Below are 22208 nucleotides of genomic sequence, written 5' to 3' on the forward strand. Positions count from 1 at the left end.
AACTGCACTATTCCACTGGGCTCCCTCTCATTCACACACATGTACTCAGTCTTGCTTCTACTGACTTTCATTCCCCTTCTCTCCAAAGCATATCTCCACTTCTCCAGACTAGACTCAACTTGTTCTCTACTCTCACTACAGATCACAATGTCATCTGCAAACATCATAGTCCATGGGGACTCCTGTCTGATCTCATCTGTCAACCTGTCCATCACCACTGCAAACAAGAAAGGACTCAGAGCTGATCCTTGGTGTAATCCACCTCCACCTTGAATGAGTCTGTCATTCCAACTGCGCATCTCACCGCTGTCACACTATTCTTGTACATGTCCTGCACTACCCTAACATACTTCTCTGCCACTCCAGACTTCCTCATACAATGCCACAACTCTTCTCTTGGCACCCTATCATAAGCTTTTTCTAAGTCCACAAACACACAATGTAACTCTTTCTGTCCTTCTCTGTACTTTTCCAACAGTATTCTCAGAGCAAACATTGCATCTGTAGTGCTCTTTCTCTGCATGAAACCATATTGCTGCTCAGAGATCTTCACCTGTTTTCTAAGCCTAGCTTCTACTACTCTTTCCCATACCTTCATGATGTGGCTGATCAGCTTTATGCCTCTGTAGTTACTGCAGCTCTGCACATCACCCTTGTTCTTGAAAATAGGAACCAGCACACTTCGTCTCCACTCCTCAGGCATCCTCTCACTTTCCAAGATTTTATTAAACAATCTGGTTAGAAACTCTACTGCCATCTCTCCTAGACATTTCCATGCCTCCATTGGAATGTCATCTGGACCAACTGCCTTTCCACTCTTCATCCTCTTCATAGCAGCCCTCACTTCTTCCTTGCTAATCTCTTTTACTTCCTGATTTACTCTCACCACATCATCCAGCCTTTTCTCTCGCTCATTTCCTTTATTCATCAACTCTTCGAAATATTCCCTCCACCTTCTCAGCACACACTCCTCACTTGTCAGCACATTACCATGTGCATCTTTTACCACCCTAACCTGCTGCACATCCTTTCCAGCTCTGTCCCTTTGTCTGGCCAATCGGTACAAGTCCTTTTCTCCTTCCTTACTATTCAACTGCTTGTACAGCTCGCAATATGCCTTTTCCTTTGCTTTTGCCACTTCTCTTCTCGCCTTACGCCGCATCTCCTTGTACTCCTGTCTACTTTCTTCATCTCTCAAACTATCCCAAAAATTTCTCCAACCTCTTTCTCCTTATGCTTTCCTGGACCTCTTCATTCCACCACCAAGTCTCCTTGTCTTCCTTCCACTGTCCAGATGTCATACCCAGTACTGCCCTAGCTGTCTCCCTCACCACATCTGCAGTACTCTTCCAGTTGTCCAAAATTGCTTCCCCTCCAACTAGTGCTTCTCTCACCTGCTCGCTAAATTTCACACAACAGTCTTCCTCCTTCAGCTTCCACCATCTGATCCTTTGTTGAGCTCTCACTCTCTTCTTCTTCTTTACCTCTAAAGTCATCCTACAAACAACCATCCTATGCTGTCTAGTGACACTCTCTCCTGCTACCACCTTACAGTCTGTGATTTCTTTTAGCTTGCATCTCCTATAAAGAATGTAGTCCACCTGTGTGCACCTTCCTCCACTCTTATATGTTACCCTGTGCTCCTCCCTTTTATTAAAGTAGGTAATCACCACAGCCATTTCCATCCCTTTTTGCAAAATCAACTACCATCTGTCCTTCCCCATTCCTATCCTTGATACCATATCTACCCATTACTTCCTCATCACCTCTGTTCCCTTCACCAACATGCCCATTGAAGTCTGCTCCTATCACCACTCTTTCATGCTTGGGCACACTCTCCACCACCTCATCTAACATTCTGTTAGATGAGGTGGTGAAATCTTTAGAAATCTTCTTTCTCCTTCATCTCACAACCTACCTGTGGGGCATATGCACTGATGATATTCATCATCACCCCTTCAATTTCTAACTTCACACTCATCACCCTGTCAGACACTCGCTTAACCTCCAACACACTTTTAACATACTCTTCCTTTAAAATGACCCCAACACCATTTCTCTTCCTGTCCTCACCATGGTACAACAACTTGTATCCACCGCCGATGCTCCTGCTCTTACTTCCCTTCCACTTGGTCTCTTGCACACACAATATGTCTACCTTTCTCCTCTCCATCATATCAGCCAGCTCTCTCCCTTTACCAGTCATACTACCAACATTCAAAGTCCCCACTCTCATTTCCACCCTTCTAGTTTTCTTCTTCTCCCGCTGTTCGTGGCAATGTTTTCCTCCTCTTCTTTGTCGTCTTCGCCCAGCAGTAGCCCAATTTCCACCGGCACCTTGTTGTGCAATAGCACCGGTGGTGGACGTTGTTAACCCGGGCTGCGACCGATCCGGTATGGGAATTCGATTCTGAGTCTGCATTGTTGGGTTGGCTTGTTTTACGCCGGATGCCCTTCCTGACGCAACCCTCCTCATTTATCCGAGCTTGGGACCGGCACTCAGAATGTACTGGCTGCACACCCCATGTGGCTGAGTTTCCTGCTCTATTGCAGTTTGTAGTGTCAAAATAAAACATGCCTGTCAAATAAAACTCCCTTTAAACAAACTGAACTAAGATGCCTCAAAGGCAGAACACTACAAAAGCTCTGATTAACAGACAGAAAGTTTACCACTGCACTACAATCACTGCCTTATAGCAGGGATGTCCCAATCAACAAGGAGATAAACGTATGTTTTCAAAAAAGAGAAATTAGACGATGTATGGACACGCGTGTCAGGGCAGCCTGCTGAGGTGTACTGTGTGCAACTGCTGCAGCCCGGCGCAAAGGTGAAAGATGTTTTATGTACACTTGCATAAAAGTGCCCCATGAGTGTGGCGATGCAAGTGCATCGTCACACTCATGCTCACTGTTTTTGTGCTAACAGTGCGAATGGCCACACATTTTCTAAGTGCCCAGCGAGTGGTATTGGATGTTCGTGTGTGCCACCTGGAATTTGGTCAACGCCTGCTGCGAGAGAGACTGAATGGGCTCTCACACGGCACTCTCTGTCTTTCAGCTGCTGGTGTGCTTGAATAATTGCAGTGACAGGTGTACGAGGCATTGGAGGCAGCTCCGATTTTTCACAAATGGCATGCAATTCCTCCTTTGTGCGCTAGTTGGCTTCATTCGTGTTATGTCTGAAGGGGCCCAAACAAATCCATCAGATCTTAAGCAAATTCAAAGAATTCAGCAAATTCCAAAATTTCAGCCTTCTTCAAAGTTGTCCTAAAATGTGCACGTGCTCTCATGCAACTACTTAGGTCGCCATCACACTATAAACCCAAACATCACATTAAAGAGATAGTATTCGAAAATGGTATAGAAAACGGTCTTTATATTTAAAATCATACTAAACTGATACAACTGCTGCATCCTCATAGCTGGTGCTAGCGAAGCTCTGGATCATCAGGAGGCTTTCTTCATGTAGCACTTCTGTGGTGGAGTGCGACGCATCACGCTCTGCAAATGATCCCGCCTTTGTCCATCAGCTGTTTATTGCCGTAGTGCCAGTGGCATTTCAACCCATTTCTACCTGCAGAGAAGAAGCTGGGTTTTTTTTTTTGAAAGCTTCAGTGCAAACCTTCATCACCTGTGCCTGAACAATATCCGACCCTCCAAAGAAAGTTCATGCTGCACACCCATAGCAACACTCATATGATCAATGCTACGTACAGAGTTTTCAGGGATCAACAACTTGCTCACATTTCCAACTCATCAAAGGCTGTATCACATGAATCACCGTCTTGCGTTTAAGTGCTGTTCGTGTTAACCATGAATAAAAAATCACACCAAACCAACGCTTTTAACTCCCACACGTACTTAATTTTATTCCTGCCTCAACTATACTGTTTTGTTTCTATGACTTAAGACCTAAAGCTGCATTCAAAGCCCACTCCTCCACCCCATCCACACCTGCTCTTCTCCTGATCAACATACTCGGCGTCACTTCACCGTTTTCACACAGCTTCAATCCGACACAATGTGATCTCTGAACATCTGTTGGTGCTCACGAAACAACGTCAATCATAACACTGAGAAAAAACATGAAAACTCCATTTTCCACTTACATTTAATCTTCTTTGTACTATTCTTGTGAAAGTATTCACAGCATTTTCATTTTGTTATGTTCCAACCTTATTCCAAATGGATGAAATTAATTTTATTCCTCACAATTCTACACACCCATAATAATACCCCATAATGACAATGTGAAAAAGGGTTTTTATACATATATATTTGTAAATTTATTAAAAATGAAATAACAAAGAAATCACATGTAGCATTAGTATTCACAGTCTTTGCCATGAAGCTCAGTATTGAGCTCAGGTGCCTCCTGTTTTCCACTGATCATCCTTGAGATGTTTTCCTACAGCTTAATTGGAGTCCACCTGGGATAAAGTCAATTGATTGGACTGATTTGGAAAGACACACACCTGTCCTACATATAAGGTCCCACAGTTGTTCAGTACATTCAGAGGCACAACCAAGCATGAAGTCAAAGGAACTGTCTATAGGCCTCTGAGACAGGATTGTCTCGAGGCATAAATCTGGGGACGGGTACAGAAACATGTCTGCTGCTTTGAAGGTCCCAATGAGCACAGTGACCTCCATCATCTGTAAAATGCAAAGACGAGATGTTCAGATCCACCAGGACTCTTCCTAGAGCTGGACGCCCATCTAAACTGAGTGATCGGGGGCGAAGGGCCTTAGTCAGGGAGGTGACCAAGAACCTGATGGTCACTCTGTCTGACCTCCAGCATTCCTCTGTGGAGAGAGGAGAACCTTCTAGAAGGACAACCATCTCTCTAGCAATCCACCAATAAGGCCTGTATGGTAGAGTGGTCAGACGGAAGCCAGTCCTAAAAGGCACATGGCAGCCCACCTGGAGTTTGAAAAAAGGCACCTGAAGGACTCTCAGACCATGAGAAACAAAATTCTCTGGTCTGATGAGACAGAGATTGAACTCTTTGGAGTGAATGACAGGTGTCAATGACCCTAAGCACACAGGCAAGATATTTGAATAAATTTGCAAACGTGTGTGTGTGTGTGTGTGTGTGTGTGTGTGTGTGTGTGTGTGTGTGTGTGTGTGTGTGTGGTGTGTGTGTGTGTGTGTGTGTGTGTGTGGAGGGGTGGGGTGCATCCATATCCAAGTAACTGCATGAAAACTTTTTTTTTTTCACTTCCGCATTGGCTTTATTGATAGTTCACTTCGGCTGTTCCCTTTTTTTCACTTGTGGTCGCCACAGCAGATCTGAGGTGGATCTGCATGTCGAACTGGCACAAGTTATACCCTTTCTGATGCAACTCCACATTACATGGAGAAATGTGACAGGGTTTGAACTGGGAACTTTCCCACACTGAAACAAAGCGCACTAACTGCTTGGTCACCACCTCTGGTGGTTGATGCAGGTGTTGCAGCTTTTTGGAGGAATGAGAAAGACGTGAAAGAAATGCAGGTTGTGTGTGATTTTATGCATTTGGATACACTGGATACACACGTTTTTACTCGCTGTATGAAATGAGCGTTGTAAAGGTCAAGTCTCCATTTTTCCCTTTGAGCAAAACTGACAAATGATATTGGTGCGAAATTAAACAGTTTGACAGCAACGCCGTTTCTTCGTGTACGTATTTGCATGAAGGCAAGACGTCCGCTTCTGTTGTCTGAATCTGACATCGTATCACTGCATAAATGAATTTCAATGCTGTGAGATGATTAATCTCACTTTCCTCTGCACCTTTACCAAAAAACAACACTTCACCGGTCATGAGGTAAAGTGGTAAACTTTAACTCAAAATCAGTGATATTAATATTAATTAAACCAATTAAACCACTTTGAAGCCTTTCAAAGTTTGGGAGTAAAAGTGCACAATGTGTGACATCTGCAGCCTTCACGGAGCCGGTCTGTGGTCCTCTTTGATCCGGCTTGATTATGCAGAGGGAGGCTGACCTGAGACGTGCTGTGATCCAGTCTCCAGAACTATAAATGCAGAAATGTGCTCAGACAGCTGGTTGAAGCAGGGAATAAAAGCTAATTATAGACCCTCATTTTGGTGGAAATAACAACCATATCTGTGCCAGTTTAAACAAGCTTCTAGTTTAATGGCGTTTCCTCAAAGCTTTCTATTTTTTATCTGAGCTGTGCACTGTCTCTAGTAATGCATTTCTCTCATGAACTTCATCCTTTAATTTATGCCTTGAGTCACATTTGTATCCAAAACAGGACCTGTTTTTGTCTATGTCTGTGCTCCAGTGATGGTGCTGTGAATTTTGCAGAATCAATGGATGCAGCCCTTAAGAAGACTGGTGAGGAAGGTCCAGGCTTTCAATGACATCCTGGACTTGGCCATAAGGAGTGTCTCATGGCATTCATTCATTCAGTGACATTCATGTCTGTGTGTCCTCTGTTTTTCAGGTTAAGACACACCTTATGGAGTCATGAGGTTGCAGATGGCTTTGCAGGAGAACAAAGGTTGATGTCTTTAATGTCTTACCTGTCTTACCTACATTCTGATAAATGGTAAATGACGCTTTTCCATCTGCATCAGATGCTCAGAGAGCTTTACATTAATGCCTCACATTCACCCCGATGTGAGGGTACTACAGACCGGGAGCAACTAGGGGATTAAGGACCTTGCCCAAGGGCCCTTAGTGATTTTCCGGTCAGGCTGGGATTTGAGCTGAGGATCTTCTGGTCTCAAGCCCAACGCTTAACCACTAGACCTTGACTGGTCTTGTTAGGAGAGACGGCATCCATCCCACTTTGGATGGAGCAGCTCTCATTTCTAGAAATCTGGCCAATTTTCTTAAATCCTCCAAACCGTGACTATCCAGGGTTGGGACCAGGAAGCAGAGTTGTAGTCTTACACACTCTCTTGCAGCTTCTCTCCCCCTGCCATCCCTCATTACCCCCATCCCCGTAGAGACGGTGCCTGCTCCCAGACCACCAATAACCAGCAAAAATCTATTTAAGCATAAAAATTCAAAAAGAAAAAATAATATAGCACCTTCAACTGCACCACAGACTAAAACAGTTAAATGTTGGTCTATTAAACATTAGGTCTCTCTCTTCTAAGTCCCTGTTGGTAAATGATATACATATTGATCAACATATTGATTTATTCTGCCTAACAGAAACCTGGTTACAGCAGGATGAAATATGTTAGTTTAAATGAGTCAACACCCCGAGTCACACTAACTGTCAGAATGCTCGTAGCAGGGCCGGGGCGGAGGATTAGCAGCAATCTTCCATTCAGCTTATTAATTAATCAAAAACCCAGACAGAGCTTTAATTCATTTGAAAGCTTGTCTCTTAGTCTTGTCCCATCCAAATTGGAAGTCCCAAAAAACCAGTTTTATTTGTTATTATCTATCGTCCACCTGGTCGTTACTGTGAGTTTCTCTGTGAATTTTCAGACCTTTTGTCTGACTTAGGTGCTTAGCTCAGATAAGATAATTATAGTGGGCGATTTTAACATCCACACAGATGCTGAGAATGACAGCCTCAACACTGCATTTAATCTATTATTAGACTCTATTGGCTTTGCTCAAAAAGTAATGAGTCCACCCACCACTTTAATCATATCTTAGATCTTGTTCTGACTTATGGTTATGGAAATAGAAGACTTAACAGTATCCCTGAAAACTCCCTTCTGTCTGATCATTTCTTAATAACATTTACATTTACTCTGATGGACTACCCAGCAGTGGGGAATAAGTTTCATTACACTAGAAGTCTTTCAGAAAGCGCTTGTAACTAGGTTTAAGGATATGATTCCTTCTTTATGTTCTCTAATGCCATATACCAACACAGTGCAGAGTAGCTACCTAAACTCTGTAAGGGAAATAGAGTATCTCGTCAATAGTTTACATCCTCATTGAAGACAACTTGGATGCTGTAGCTCCTCTGAAAAAGAGAGCTTTAAATCAGAAGTGTCTGACCCGTGGTATAACTCACAAACTCGTAGCTTAAAGCAGATAACCCGTAAGTTGGAGAGGAAATGGCGTCTCACTAATTTAGAAGATCTTCACTTAGCCTGGAAAAAGAGTCTGTTGCTCTATAAAAAAGCCCTCCATAAAGCTAGGACATCTTTCTACTCATCACTAATTGAAGAAAATAAGAACAACCCCAGGTTTCTTTTCAGCACTGTAGCCAGGCTGACAAAGAGTCAGAGCTCTATTGAGCTGAGTATTCCATTAACTTTAACTAGTAATGACTTCATGACTTTCTTTGCTAACAAAATTTTAACTATTAGAGAAAAAATTACTCATAACCATCCCAAAGACGTATCGTTATCTTTGGCTGCTTTCAGTGATGCCGGTATTTGGTTAGACTCTTTCTCTCCGATTGTTCTGTCTGAGTTATTTTCATTAGTTACTTCATCCAAACCATCAACATGTTTATTAGACCCCATTCCTACCAGGCTGCTCAAGGAAGCCCTACCATTATTTAATGCTTCGATCTTAAATATGATCAATCTATCTTTGTTAGTTGGCTATGTACCACAGGCTTTTAAGGTGGCAGTAATTAAACCATTACTTAAAAAGCCATCACTTGACCCAGCTATCTTAGCTAATTATAGGCCAATCTCCAACCTTCCTTTCTCTCAAAAATTCTTGAAAGGGTAGTTGTAAAACAGCTAACTGATCATCTGCAGAGGAATGGTCTATTTGAAGAGTTTCAGTCAGGTTTTAGAATTCATCATAGTACAGAAACAGCATTAGTGAAGGTTACAATGATCTTCTTATGGCCTCGGACAGTGGACTCATCTCTGTGCTTGTTCTGTTAGACCTCAGTGCTGGCTTTTGATACTGTTGACCATAAAATTTTATTACAGAGATTAGAGCATGCCATAGGGTATTAAAGGCACTGCGCTGCGGTGGTTTGAATCATATTGTGCTAATAGATTACAATTTGTTCATGTAATGGGGAATCTTCTTCACAGACTAAAGTTAATTATGGAGTTCCACAAGGTTCTGTGCTAGACCAATTTTATTCACTTTATACATGCTTCCCTTAGGCAGTATTATTAGACGGTATTGCTTAAATTTTCATTGTTACGCAGATGATACCCAGCTTTATCTATCCATGAAGCCAGAGGACACACACCAATTAGCTAAACTGCAGGATGTCTTACAGACATAAAGACATGGATGACCTCTAATTTCCTGCTTTTAAACTCAGATAAAACTGAAGTTATTGTACTTGGCCCCACAAATCTTAGAAACATGGTGTCTAACCAGATCCTTACTCTGGATGGCATTACCCTGACCTCTAGTAATACTGTGAGAAATCTTGGAGTCATTTTTGATCAGGATATGTCATTCAAAGCGCATATTAAACAAATATGTAGGACTGCTTTTTTGCATTTACAACAATATCTCTAAAATCAGAAAGGTCTTGTCTCAGAGTGATGCTGAAAAACTAATTCATGCATTTATTTCCTCTAGGCTGGACTATTGTAATTCATTATTATCAGGTTGTCCTAAAAGTTCCCTAAAAAGCCTTCAGTAATTCAAAATGCTGCAGCTAGAGTACTGACGGGGACTAGAAGGAGAGAGCATATCTCACCCATATTGGCCTCTCTTCATTGGCTTCCTGTTAATTCTAGAATAGAATTTAATATTCTTCTTCTTACTTATAAGGTTTTGAATAATCAGGTCCCATCTTATCGTAGTACCATATCACCCCAATAGAGCGCTTCGCTCTCAGACTGCAGGCTTACTTGTTAGTTCCTAGGGTTTGTAAGAGTAGAATGGGAGGCAGAGCCTTCAGCCTTTCAGGCTCCTCTCCTGTGGAACCAGCTCCCAATTCAGATCAGGGAGACAGACACCCTCTCTACTTTTAGATTAGGCTTAAAACTTTCCTTTTTGCTAAAGCTTATAGTTAGGGCTGGATCAGGTGACCCTGAACCATCCCTTAGTTATGCTGCTATAGACGTAGACTGCTGGGGGGTTCCCATGATGCACTGTTTCTTTCTCTTTTTGCTCTGTATGCACCACTCTGCATTTAATCATTAGTGATCGATCTCTGCTCCCCTCCACAGCATGTCTTTTTTCCTGGTTCTCTCCCTCAGCCCCAACCAGTCCCAGCAGAAGACTGCCCATCCCTGAGCCTGGTTCTGCTGGAGGTTTCTTCCTGTTAAAAGGGAGTTTTTCCTTCCCACTGTAGCCAAGTGCTTGCTCACAGGGGTCGTTTTGACCGTTGGGGTTTTACATAATTATTGTATGGCCTTGCCTTACAATATAAAGCGCCTTGGGGCAACTGTTTGTTGTGATTTGGCGCTATATAAAAAAATTGATTGATTGATTGATTGACCATCACCTCCCTGAATTAGACCTGAACTCTAATTGGTGACCTAAAGCCAGTGTTGGATGTCTTTAGCACCAGGTCTTGTCAGAGGATCCTTGAATACTACTGGAATGACTTTGTGTCAAATGAGCGGTTACCATATTTTCTGGAGTAAAAGTCGCACCTATAAAAAAAAGAGACTCTTGAAGAGAGAGAGAGAGAAAAAAAAACCCAACATATACAAGTCAGCCTGGAGTACAAGTTTCACATTTTTTCTGTATGTGGAACTTGGTTTCAAAAACAGCATTTCTCTGGGGCGGTTTAATGACAAATAGGAACTCAGCGTAGCACATGTGCACACCACAGTGTTTTACTTAACATAAGGACTTATAAATTCAAAATTTAAGCAAGATGGCCAAATAAATGTGACGAGCAACATGTTGAATGCTATTTGATTCAGTTTGAATAAAAGGCATCATCAGATGGACGTGAATGGACAACTGAACAGTGGATTTTTTTTTAGGGAATCCCTCATTTTATGTTGTGTGATAAAAGAACTGTTGAATTCCAAAAAGTGCTTTAATTCGTGGGAAATTCAAAAATAAATAGTAGTGTTTTTTCTTCTTTTCCTTTTTCTTATTATTATCATTATTCAGGAACACATCGTTTTGCACCAGGGAATAACTCGCAGGATCCGCACCTCTCTCTCTCTCTCTCTGTCTCTCTCTCTCTCTCTCTCTCTCTCTCTCTCTCTCTTTCTCTCTTTCTCTCATCTTCAACCACTTAGTTCAATTAAGGGTTGCGGGGGCCTGGAGCCAATCCCAGCAGTCATAGAGTGTGAGGCAGGGTACACCCAGGACAGGACGCCAGTCTGTCGCAGGGCCACAAACAGACAAACAAACACAGCACACGCACACCTACGGACAATTTAAAGATTCCAATCCACCTAACCTGTATGTTTTTGGATGTGGGAGGAAACCAGAGCACCCGGAGGAAACCCACGCAAACATGGGGAGAACATGCAAACTCCACACAGAAAGGCCACAGGCAGGAATTGAACCCATGACCTTCTCGCTGTGAGGCAACAGTGCTAACCACAAAGCCACCGTGCTGCCCTCACCCTGCAACCTATACCCTGCAAAGATCTTGACATCGCCAAACATCTATGTACAGTAACCTCATGACTCCATAAGTTCTCACCGTCTCACAGTCTCAAAGGCTGAGGACCAAATGACATGAATGCCACTGCTGAGATAAGTGAATGCTTCTACAAGTTCCACACTTTCACAGCATACATATACTTTTCTGATGGCCAGGTCCAGGAAGTCTTTGAAATCCTGGAATATCGTCCTGACCATTTAGTCATCTGTATCCAGGAAAGGCTGTGGGTCCTGACGGCCTCAGCTCCACAATGCTAAAGGGATGTCCTATCCAGTTGTGTGGGATTTACCAGCACATCTTAAACTTGAGCCTGAGCCAGATGGTTGTTCCTGAGTGGTGGAAAACTTCATGTCTGGTTCCTGTGCCCAAGAAGAACCCCAACACATTTAATGGCTACAGGCCTGTGGCCCTAACATCACATGTTATGAAGTCACTTGAGAGGCTCATCTTGAAGCACCTCCGCACAGTCATGGAACCATCACTGGACCCCCTGCAGTTTGTATACCAGCCCAACTGTTGGGAAAGTGTAGTGACACAGACCCACAACAGGGGGCGTAAATGAATGGTCAATGAATGAGCCGAAAATAGAACACTTTACTGTTGTGAATGTGCACAACGAAATACAGACGATTACAGAATTTGTATGTAGTCAATCTACAAAGGTGACGTGTGGGCAGGCTCGAGGATAGAAGACATCCGTCCAGAGAGGAGCCGGAACCCATACGATTTCCACCGCTACCGAACCCGGAGAATACTGGAGCCGCCAAGTCCCGAGTCCCCAGGTGGTCACCGTCTCCGGCTGTCGGATCTGGTACTGCTGGCAGGAAGCAGAAACAATCAAGGTTGGGTGTGTGCACACCCAGTAACACAGTCAGAACAGTTAGATTTCTCCTTTTAAGGTGGGAAAGAACACCTCCACCTTTTATTGACAGTTAAACTCCGGTTGTCTCTGTAGTTCGGTGTGACAAGTGAACGCCCTTCACTTTGTCACCACTCCGTACTCCGACAGAACAACAACAGCGAGTAGACTCCTGAAACAATATCAAAGACTAGAGAAAATAATGTGCACACGGCACAATCACGGCTGAGGTATTACCTTCTTGGCTTGAAGATATCTTGGCAGCGAGGTGGAGATGTCATCCGGCTTTATGGAGTGGTTGATGAATGACAGCTGTTGGAGATGATGATTGACAGCTGCCACGTCTGACTGTCCTGAAAAGGCGGCGGCACCCTCTCGTGCCTGAAGCCCGCACTTCAGGCAGGGCGCCCTCTGGTGGAGGCCAGCAGTACCTCCTCTTCAGCGGCCCACACAACACCAACATGGGAGTGGAGGATACCATCATCTTCATGCTGCACAGAGCTTACTTTCACCTGGAGGAGGCAGGCAGCACTGTGAGAATCATGTTTTTTGACTTCGCCAGTGTGTTCAACACCATCCGGCCTGACCTGCTCAACGATGAGATGTGTGACATTACATCCAACACCATCAAGAGTAGCACAGGGGCACCACAGGGGATGGTCCTGTCTCGCTTCCTGTTCACACTCTATACTTCAGACCACCTGCAGTTGTTTTCGGACGACTCTTCCAATATATATATATATATATATATATATATATATATATATATATATATATATATATATATATATATATATAGACTAAAGGTTACACAATTATGGGGTAAAACTATTGAAGGCAAAGGTCAATTTCAGTTTGTACAGTGGTCAAAAGATAAGTTGCTTCAATTTTGATAAAACGTAATGCAAATTATTGGTTGAGTTAATTGGCTTTTAAAAATAAATAGTTTGCACTATGTGTCATGCTTGGTTATCATGTTACAGGGTAACATATGTCACATGACATAGAATCCAATGGACGTAGACATTGTTTGACCTTTACTTTGGAGACCAAACATTCAGCAAAGTCAAAACTATTCCATTTATTAAACCTATTAGTTCAACCAATAATTTGGACCACCTTTTATCAAAATTGGAGCAACTTTAACTTTTGATCCCAGTACAAACTGAAAATGATTTTTGGCACCATTCTTAAAGTTTTTACCCCATAACTCCATAACATTCAGTCATAGGTAGTCCAAACTATACCTTTTTTGAATCTTTATGATCATACAAATAATGTGGTGTAGTTTTCAATATGATTGGAACATTTTTAAATTTTGACCCTTGTGTAATTCTTAATTGACCCCTACCTGGCAACCAATTGAAAATTCAAGTGGCCAATCGGTTTTTCAAAAGAATAATGTCCAAGGAGTATTTGTGTCAAATGTTGTGCTTGCATCACAGTTTGAAAGAAAAAAAATTAAAAATGCCTCTTGAAGAGGAAAATCCCAAGTGTAAATCACACCAGAATATAAATCAAACCGTTTTTTCTGTATTATCAGCTCTTTAATTTGGGTATTTTTGTGCATTGTTGTGGAGTGCTTTTCATTATTGTCATTTATATAATTTTTATTATTTGAATTTATTTTGTTTAGTGCTTTGATTCGTATCATCGTATTCTGTTTTTATTTACATTTCACACAACGTCCCACCTTCATTGGAACTGGGGTTGTATTTACAACTACAGTATATTATGTACTTACATTGAACTTACAAAATAAAATCATGCAGGCATGCAGGCACTCAGTTTTAATATAAAGATGATTTACTGCCCCCTGCTGGAATGGCATGTTAGTCCAGAATGTAATTAGTAACTTTGACTAATAGCCATAGTTTCTCCAAAAATATTAGTCCTATTCAGTGCATTATTGTCATTTATATAATTTTTATTATTTGAATTTATTTTGTTTAGTGCTTTGATTCCTGGGAAAGTCTGATATTAATAGTTACTCTAATTACTATTGTCATAAAAGAATGTGCAATTTTTCAGTATACAAGTTGTGTTGGAGTGTAAGTGGTATGACCTTCCAAATTAGTAAAAAGTCCAAACTGGAATTGGCCTTCGTCATTATGCTTTTGATGCAGTTTTTACAGCTTCAGGCTGCGCAAACTACAGCTTTTGAAATGATTATGATCAGATAAATAATGTTCACTTCTTAGCAAGATTAAATTATTTAATTTTGATGCGTGTGTCATCATTCATTGAATCTGTGAGGCTGTATTTGGCACACTGGTCTACATTTTTCTGTAAACTACATGCAGGCTAGATTCTTAGTACTGTTTTACCATCTTAGTTGATGTTGAAAATATATACCCATGGAGATTCACGGCCTCTAGATTGGGTAGTGTTTATAAAATAGGTAGCTGACATTTTTCAAGGGTGGTATAAATTAAGCAAAGTTTCTGTAATGACTTGGAATGGTGTGTCCAGAGTGTTTTTAGAACTTTAGACCTCAACCATTTTTAGAAGAATTCAACCCTTTTATTTCCTGTTAATTATGTAATTTCTTAATGTTAATTTATTGTCTTAATGTATTTATAAATTGTTTAGGTTCTTGTTTATTATCAGTATTGCTATTATTATATTTTATGTTTACTTCTATTTTGTCATTTGATTTTTAAATGGACCACAATGGAAATAAGTGTTTTCACTTTTTTGTGTCATTCATGTATTTTTAAAGTACAACCCCAATTCCAATCAAGTTGGGACGTTGTGCAAAATGTAAATAAAAACAGAATACAGTGATTTGTAAATCCTCTTCAACCTATATTCAGTTGAATACACCACAAAGACAAGATATTTAATGTTCAAACTGATAAACTTTATTGTTTCTGTGCAAATATTTGCTCATTTTGAAATGGATGCCTGCAACACATTTCAAAAAAGCTGGGACAGTGGTATGTTTACCACTGTGTTACATCACGTTTCCTTCTACCAACACTCAATAAGTGTTTGGGAACTGAGGACACCAATTGTTGAAGCTTTGTAGGTGGAATTCTTTCCCATTCTTGCTTGATGTACGACTTCAGTTGTTCAACAGTCCGGGGTCTCCGTTGTCATATTTTGTGCTTCATAATGTGCCACACATTTTCAATGGGCGACAGGTCTGGTCTGCAGGCAGGCCAGTCTAGTACCCGCACTCTTTTACTACGAAGCCACGCTGTTGTAACATGTGCAGAATGTGGCTTGGCATTGTCTTGCTGAAATAAACAGGACATCCCTGAAAAAGACGTTGCTTGGATGGCAGCATGTGTTGCTCCAAAACCTGGATGTACCTTTCAGAATTGATGGTACTATCACAGATGTGTAAGTTGTCCATGCCATGGGCACTAACACATGCTCATACGATCACAGATACTGGCTTTTGAACTTTGCACTGGTAACAATCTGGATGGTCTTTTTCCTCTTTTGTCTGGAGGACACAACGTCCATGATTTCCAAAAACAATTTGAATTGTGGACTCAGCACACTTTTCCACTTTGCGTCTGTCCATTTCAAATGAGCTCAGGCCCAGAGAAGGTGGCGGTGTTTCTGGCTGATATATGGCTTTCACTTTGCATGGTAGAGTTTTAACTTTGCACTTGTAGATGTAGCGACGAACTGTGTTAACTGACGATGGTTTTCTGAAGTGTTCCTGAGCCCACGCAGTAAGATCCTTTACACAATGATGTTGGTTTTTAATGCAGTGCTGCCTGAGAGATCGAAGGTCACGGGCATTCAGTGTTGGTTTTCGGCCTTGTCTCTTACATGTAGAAAGTTCTCCAGATTCTCTGAATCTTCTGATTATATTATGGACTGTAGATGATGGAATCCCTAAATTCCTTGCAACTGATATTGAGAAACATTGCTCTTAAACTGTTGGACTATTTTTTCACACAGTTCTTCACAAAATGGTGATCCTTGCCCCATCTTTGCTTGTGAACGGCTGAGACTTTTGGGGATGCTGCTTTTATACCCAATCATGACACACAATTAGTGTCCTCAGTTCCCAAATGCTTATTGAGTGTTGTTAGAAGGAAAGGTGATGCAACACAGTGGTAAACATACCACTGTCCCAGCTTTTTTGAAAGGTGTTGCAGGTATCCAGTTCAAAATGAGCAAATATTTGGCACAAAAACAATTAAGTTTATCAGTTTGAACATTAAATATCTTGTCTTTGTGGTGTATTCAATTGAATATCGGTTGAAGAGGATTTGCAAATCATCGTATTCTGTTTTTATTTACATTTCACACAACGTCCCACCTTCATTGGAACTGGGGTTGTATTTACAACGACAGTATATTATGTACTTACATTGAACTTACAAAATAAAATCATGCACGCATGCAGGCACTCAGTTTTAATATAAAGATGATTTACTGCCCCCTGCTGGAATGGCATGTTAGTCCAGAATGTAATTAGTAACTTTGACTAATAGCCATAGTTTCTCCAAAAATATTAGTCCTATCGACGATCCATTTTGGCAACATTCACCCATGACCCAAAATACATAAGCATACCAAATGGCAAATGTCAGCTCTCCCCAGTCACACGCACACAGAGGTTTATGTTTTTTCTAGATTCTGGTGCAAGCAGGTACTTTTACTTTTTACACATGCATAAACAGAGACCGTGGTGGAAGGTATCAAAAGCAATACTCTTCTCACTCATGGTAATGACAACATGATGCTTAATTAAACTAACTAAACCAATTGAATTACAAAAACACAATAAATGAATAACACTAACAACACTGTTTAACTAACATGAACCACAACATCAACATTTAAAACCCCAAACTCCCATGGTGCATTGCAACACAATGTCCATTTTTTACTGGTTAGCTAAAATTGCTAACTTCTCCAAAAATATTTGTCCTATCAACTTTCCGTTTTGGTGCCGTTCATTCTTGACCCAAACTAAATAAGCATACCAAACGGCAAATGTCAGCTCTCCCCGGTTTCTGTGTGATTGAAGCCATACACATGCACTCACACAGAGGCCACCTGACTGTTACTTGACTGTTATAATATAGATATAATTTTAAAAAAGGAGAGGGGGTGTGGCTACTTGCAAAAATTGCTGCTTTTCCTAGTTTGGGAGACAAATATTCACATACATTTAAACTATTTTCAGTTGAAGAAACTCAGGTAGCTCAGTGTGTAGACCTGGGTTCGAGTCTCTATGTCTTTGGATACCAACTTTGGCTGGGGAAGTAAACTCGTGTCCTGTTGGGGAATTGTAGACTCTTATCTGCTCCATATGGGACTTACTATAAGGAAAGACAGATTGGTGAACCCATGCTTTGTTTCTCGTTGTGAGCACAGTTCAGCTAATTAGGGAAGCTAACTTTTAGCTTTTCAGTTACATTTGAAAGCCATAAGTGGGCCAGTTAGCTTCCACTTTGTCACATTCCCGGTGCCCTCTCTTTCCACGGCACTCACTCTCTCGAGCTATCCGTCATAATCTCCCGTGCGCGCTCTGTCTGTGTTTGGCGTCTTGCACCATGCCGCAGGGCTCTCTGGCTGATGTAATTTATGCAATCTCCTTGGCTAGTGTGAGACGAGTGGATCCTGAAGCCAGTGCACTTCATGCAGAGTGCTCCTGTGGGAGGATGTGAGGCAGGACCGAGTCTCATCCTCCTCTCTCCTCTCTATCTATCCATCACTATTCTTCCTTGCACAATGACCATGTGTGAGAAACGGCGGTCCACACGAATGCTGTGTAGCTGTCAGCTGTAAAGAAAATTGATGTGAAGGCAGATTGGACTTTTACCGATATTAAACAGTCCATGATGGGCTTTGGAACAGGAAAAGGTTTGATTGAATTTGTTTATGTATGATTTCAGGACTGCAATCCATTTCTACGACTACAGAGAAGGCGTTGGCGGGCGAAATGAAGAGCGCAGTGGAGAGTGACACCAGGAGAACCAATCAGGTGGGAGTGCTTTTGTGAGACACGGCAGCTGTAGATCATTTCACTCTGGCCTCTCCATCACTCAGGGGCCTTTGTGCTCCGTATTTGATATGCAGGATGTTTAACCTTGCTGGCTGTGCCATCATCTGAACATCGTAACATCTCACAGCAGCTGATCACGACACGTTTTATCACCATCTCTCGCAATCAAAGATTTTAGCTCTATATCACTTTATTGACACCTCATAGACTGCACAGAGACAGACACTGTTATTAAAGCCAAAGGATGCTGATTTAAAGCATTTAAAGCAGGAGTGGATACAGGGGTGGGGCCAGAGGGGCAATGATTGGCCCCTGAAGTGCCATTTCAAAATGCAAATCAAATCAGATCAAATCAATTTTTTTTATATAGCGCCAAATCACAAGAAACAGTTGCCCCAAGGCGCCTTATATTGTAAGGCAAGGCCATACAATAATTACGTAAAAACCCCAACGGTCAAAACGACCCCCTGTGAGCAAGCACTTGGCAACAGTGGGAAGGAAAAACTTCCTTTTAACAGGAAGAAACCTCCAGCAGAACCAGGCTCAGGGAGGGGCAGTCTTCTGCTGGGACTGGTTGGGGCTGAGGGAGAGAACCAGGAAAAAGACATGCTGTGGAGGGGAGCAGAGATCAATCACTAATGATTAAATGCAGAGTGGTGCATACAGAGCAAAAAGAGAAAGAAACACTCAGTGCATCATGGGAACCCCCCAGCAGTCTAAGTCTATAGCAGCATAACTAAGGGATGGTTCAGGGTCACCTGATCCAGCCCTAACTATAAGCTTTAGCAAAAAGGAACGTTTTAAGCCTAATCTTAAAAGTAGAGAGGGTGTCTGCCTCCCTGATCTTAATTGGGAGCTGGTTCCACAGGAGAGGAGCCTGAAAGCTGAAGGCTCTGCCTCCCATTCTACTCTTACAAACCCTAGGAACTACAAGTAAGCCTGCAGTCTGAGAGCGAAGCGCTCTATTGGGGTGATATGGTACTATGAGGTCCCTAAGATAAGATGGGACCTGATTATTCAAAACCTTATAAGTAAGAAGAAGAATTTTAAATTCTATTCTAGAATTAACAGGAAGCCAATGAAGAGAGGCCAATATGGGTGAGATATGCTCTCTCCTTCTAGTCCCTGCTAGCACTCTAGCTGCAGCATTTTGAATTAACTGAAGGCTTTTCAGGGAACTTTTAGGACAACCTGATAATAATGAATTACAATAGTCCAGCCTAGAGGAAATAAATGCATGAATTAGTTTTTCAGCATCACTCTGAGACAAGACCTTTCTAATTTTAGAGATATTGCGCAAATGCAAAAAAGCAGTCCTACATATTTGTTTAATATGTGCATTGAATGAAATATCCTGATCAAAAATGACTCCAAGATTTCTCACAGTATTACTAGAGGTCAGGGTAATGTCATCCAGAGTAAGGATCTGGTTAGACACCATGTTTCTAAGATTTGTGGGGCCAAGTACAATAACTTCAGTTTTATCTGAGTTTAAAAGCAGGAAATTAGAGGTCATCCATGTCTTTATGTCTGTAAGATAACCCTGCAGTTTAGCTAATTGGTGTGTGTCCTCTGGCTTCATGGATAGATAAAGCTGGGTATCATCTGCATAACAATGAAAATTTAAGCAATGCCGTCTAATAATACTGCCTAAGGGAAACATGTATAAAGTGAATAAAGTTGGTCCTAGCACAGAACCTTGTGGAACTCCATAATTAACCTTAGTCTGTGAAGAAGATTCCCCATTTACATGAACAAATTGTAATCTATTAGATAAATATGATTCAAACCACCGCAGCGCAGTGCCTTTAATACCTATGGCATGCTCTAATCTCTGTAATAAAATTTTATGGTCAACAGTATCAAAAGCAGCACTGAGGTCTAACAGAACAAGCACAGAGATGAGTCCACTGTCTGAGGCCATAAGAAGATCATTTGTAACCTTCACTAATGCTGTTTCTGTACTATGATGAATTCTAAAACCTGACTGAAACTCTTCAAATAGACCATTCGTCTGCAGATGATCAGTTAGTTGTTTTACAACTACCCTTTCAAGAATTTTTGAGAGAAAAGGAAGGTTGGAGATTGGCCTATAATTAGCTAAGATAGCTGGGTCAAGTGATGGCTTTTTAAGTAATGGTTTAATTACTGCCAACTTAAAAGCCTGTGGTACATAGCCAACTAATAAAGATAGATTGATCATATTTAAGATCGAAGCATTAATTAATGGTAGGGCTGTTAATGGTTTGGAGGAAGTAACTAATGAAAATAACTCAGACAGAACAATTGGAGAGAAAGAGTCTAACCAAATACCGGCATCACTGAAAGCAGCCAAAGATAACGATACGTCTTTGGGATGGTTATGAGTAATTTTTTCTCTAATAGTTAAACTTTTATTAGCAAAGAAAGTAATGAAGTCATTACTAGTTAAAGTTAAAGGAATACTCGGCTCAATAGAGCTCTGACTCTTTGTCAGCCTGGCTACAGCGCTGAAAAGAAACCTGGGGTTGTTCTTATTTTCTTCAATTAGTGATGAGTAGTAAGATGTCCTAGCTTTACGGAGGGCTTTTTTTTTATAAAGCAACAGACTCTTTTTCCAGGCTAAGTGAAGATCTTCTAAATTAGTGAGACGCCATTTCCTCTCCAACTTACGGGTTATCTGCTTTAAGCTGCGAGTTTGTGAGTTATACCACGGAGTCAGGAACTTCTGATTTAAAGCTCTCTTTTTCAGAGGAGCTACAGCATCCAAAATTGTCTTCAATGAGGATGTAATACTACTGACGAGATACTCTATCTCACTTACAGAGTTTAGGTAGCTACTCTGCACTGTGTTGGTATATGGCATTAGAGAACATAAAGAAGGAATCATATCCTTAAACCTAGTTACAGCGCTTTCTGCAAGACTTCTAGTGTAATGAAACTTATTCCCCACTGCTGGGTAGTCCATCAGAGTAAATGTAAATGTTATTAAGAAATGATCAGACAGAAGGGAGTTTTCAGGGAATACTGTTAAGTCTTCAATTTCCATACCATAAGTCAGAACAAGATCTAAGATATGTTTAAAGTGGTGGGTGGACTCATTTACATTTTGAGCAAAGCCAACTGAGTCTAATAATAGATTAAATGCAGTGTTGAGACTGTCATTCTCAGCATCTGTGTGGATGTTAAAATCGCCCACTATAATTATCTTATCTGAGCTAAGCACTAAGTCAGACAAAAGGTCTGAAAATTCACAGAGAAACTCACAGTAACGACCAGGTGGACGATAGATAATAACAAATAAAACTGGTTTTTGGGACTTCCAATTTGGATGGACAAGACTAAGAGTCAAGCTTTCAAATGAATTAAAGCTCTGTCTGGGTTTTTGATTAATTAATAAGCTGGAATGGAAGATTGCTGCTAATCCTCCGCCTCGGCCCGTGCTACGAGCATTCTGGCAGTTAGTGTGACTCGGGGGTGTTGACTCATTTAAACTAACATATTCATCCTGCTGTAACCAGGTTTCTGTAAGGCAGAATAAATCAATATGTTGATCAATTATTATATCATTTACTAACAGGGACTTAGAAGAGAGAGACCTAATGTTTAATAGACCACATTTAACTGTTTTATTCTGTGGTGCAGTTGAAGGTGCTATATTATTTTTTCTTTTTGAATTTTTATGCTTAAATAGATTTTTACTGGTTATTGGTGGTCTGGGAGCAGGCACCGTCTCTACGGGGATGGGGTAATGAGGGGATGGCAGGGGGAGAGAAGCTGCAGAGAGGTGTGTAAGACTACAACTCTGCTTCCTGGTCCCAACCCTGGATAGTCACGGTTTGGAGGATTTAAGAAAATTGGCCAGATTTCTAGAAATGAGAGCTGCTCCATCCAAAGT

The 22208-nt window shown here is 41.3% G+C and overlaps 1 protein-coding gene across 1 annotated transcript in view; it reads left to right on the top strand.

Moving 5' to 3' along the window:
- The first annotated feature begins 18160 nt into the window (after positions 1 to 18160).
- The window catches only part of si:dkey-178k16.1 (band 4.1-like protein 1), a 111701-nt gene continuing 107653 nt past the window's right edge, over positions 18161 to 22208 (top strand). The window contains exon 1 of the mRNA XM_034173227.1: positions 18161 to 18310. Coding sequence (XP_034029118.1) covers positions 18212 to 18310 — 99 coding nt within the window. The 5' untranslated portion in view covers positions 18161 to 18211. The remainder of the gene's footprint in view (positions 18311 to 22208) is intronic.

This window comes from Thalassophryne amazonica, chromosome 6, assembly GCF_902500255.1.
Source record: "Thalassophryne amazonica chromosome 6, fThaAma1.1, whole genome shotgun sequence".
Lineage (NCBI taxonomy): Eukaryota > Metazoa > Chordata > Actinopteri > Batrachoidiformes > Batrachoididae > Thalassophryne > Thalassophryne amazonica.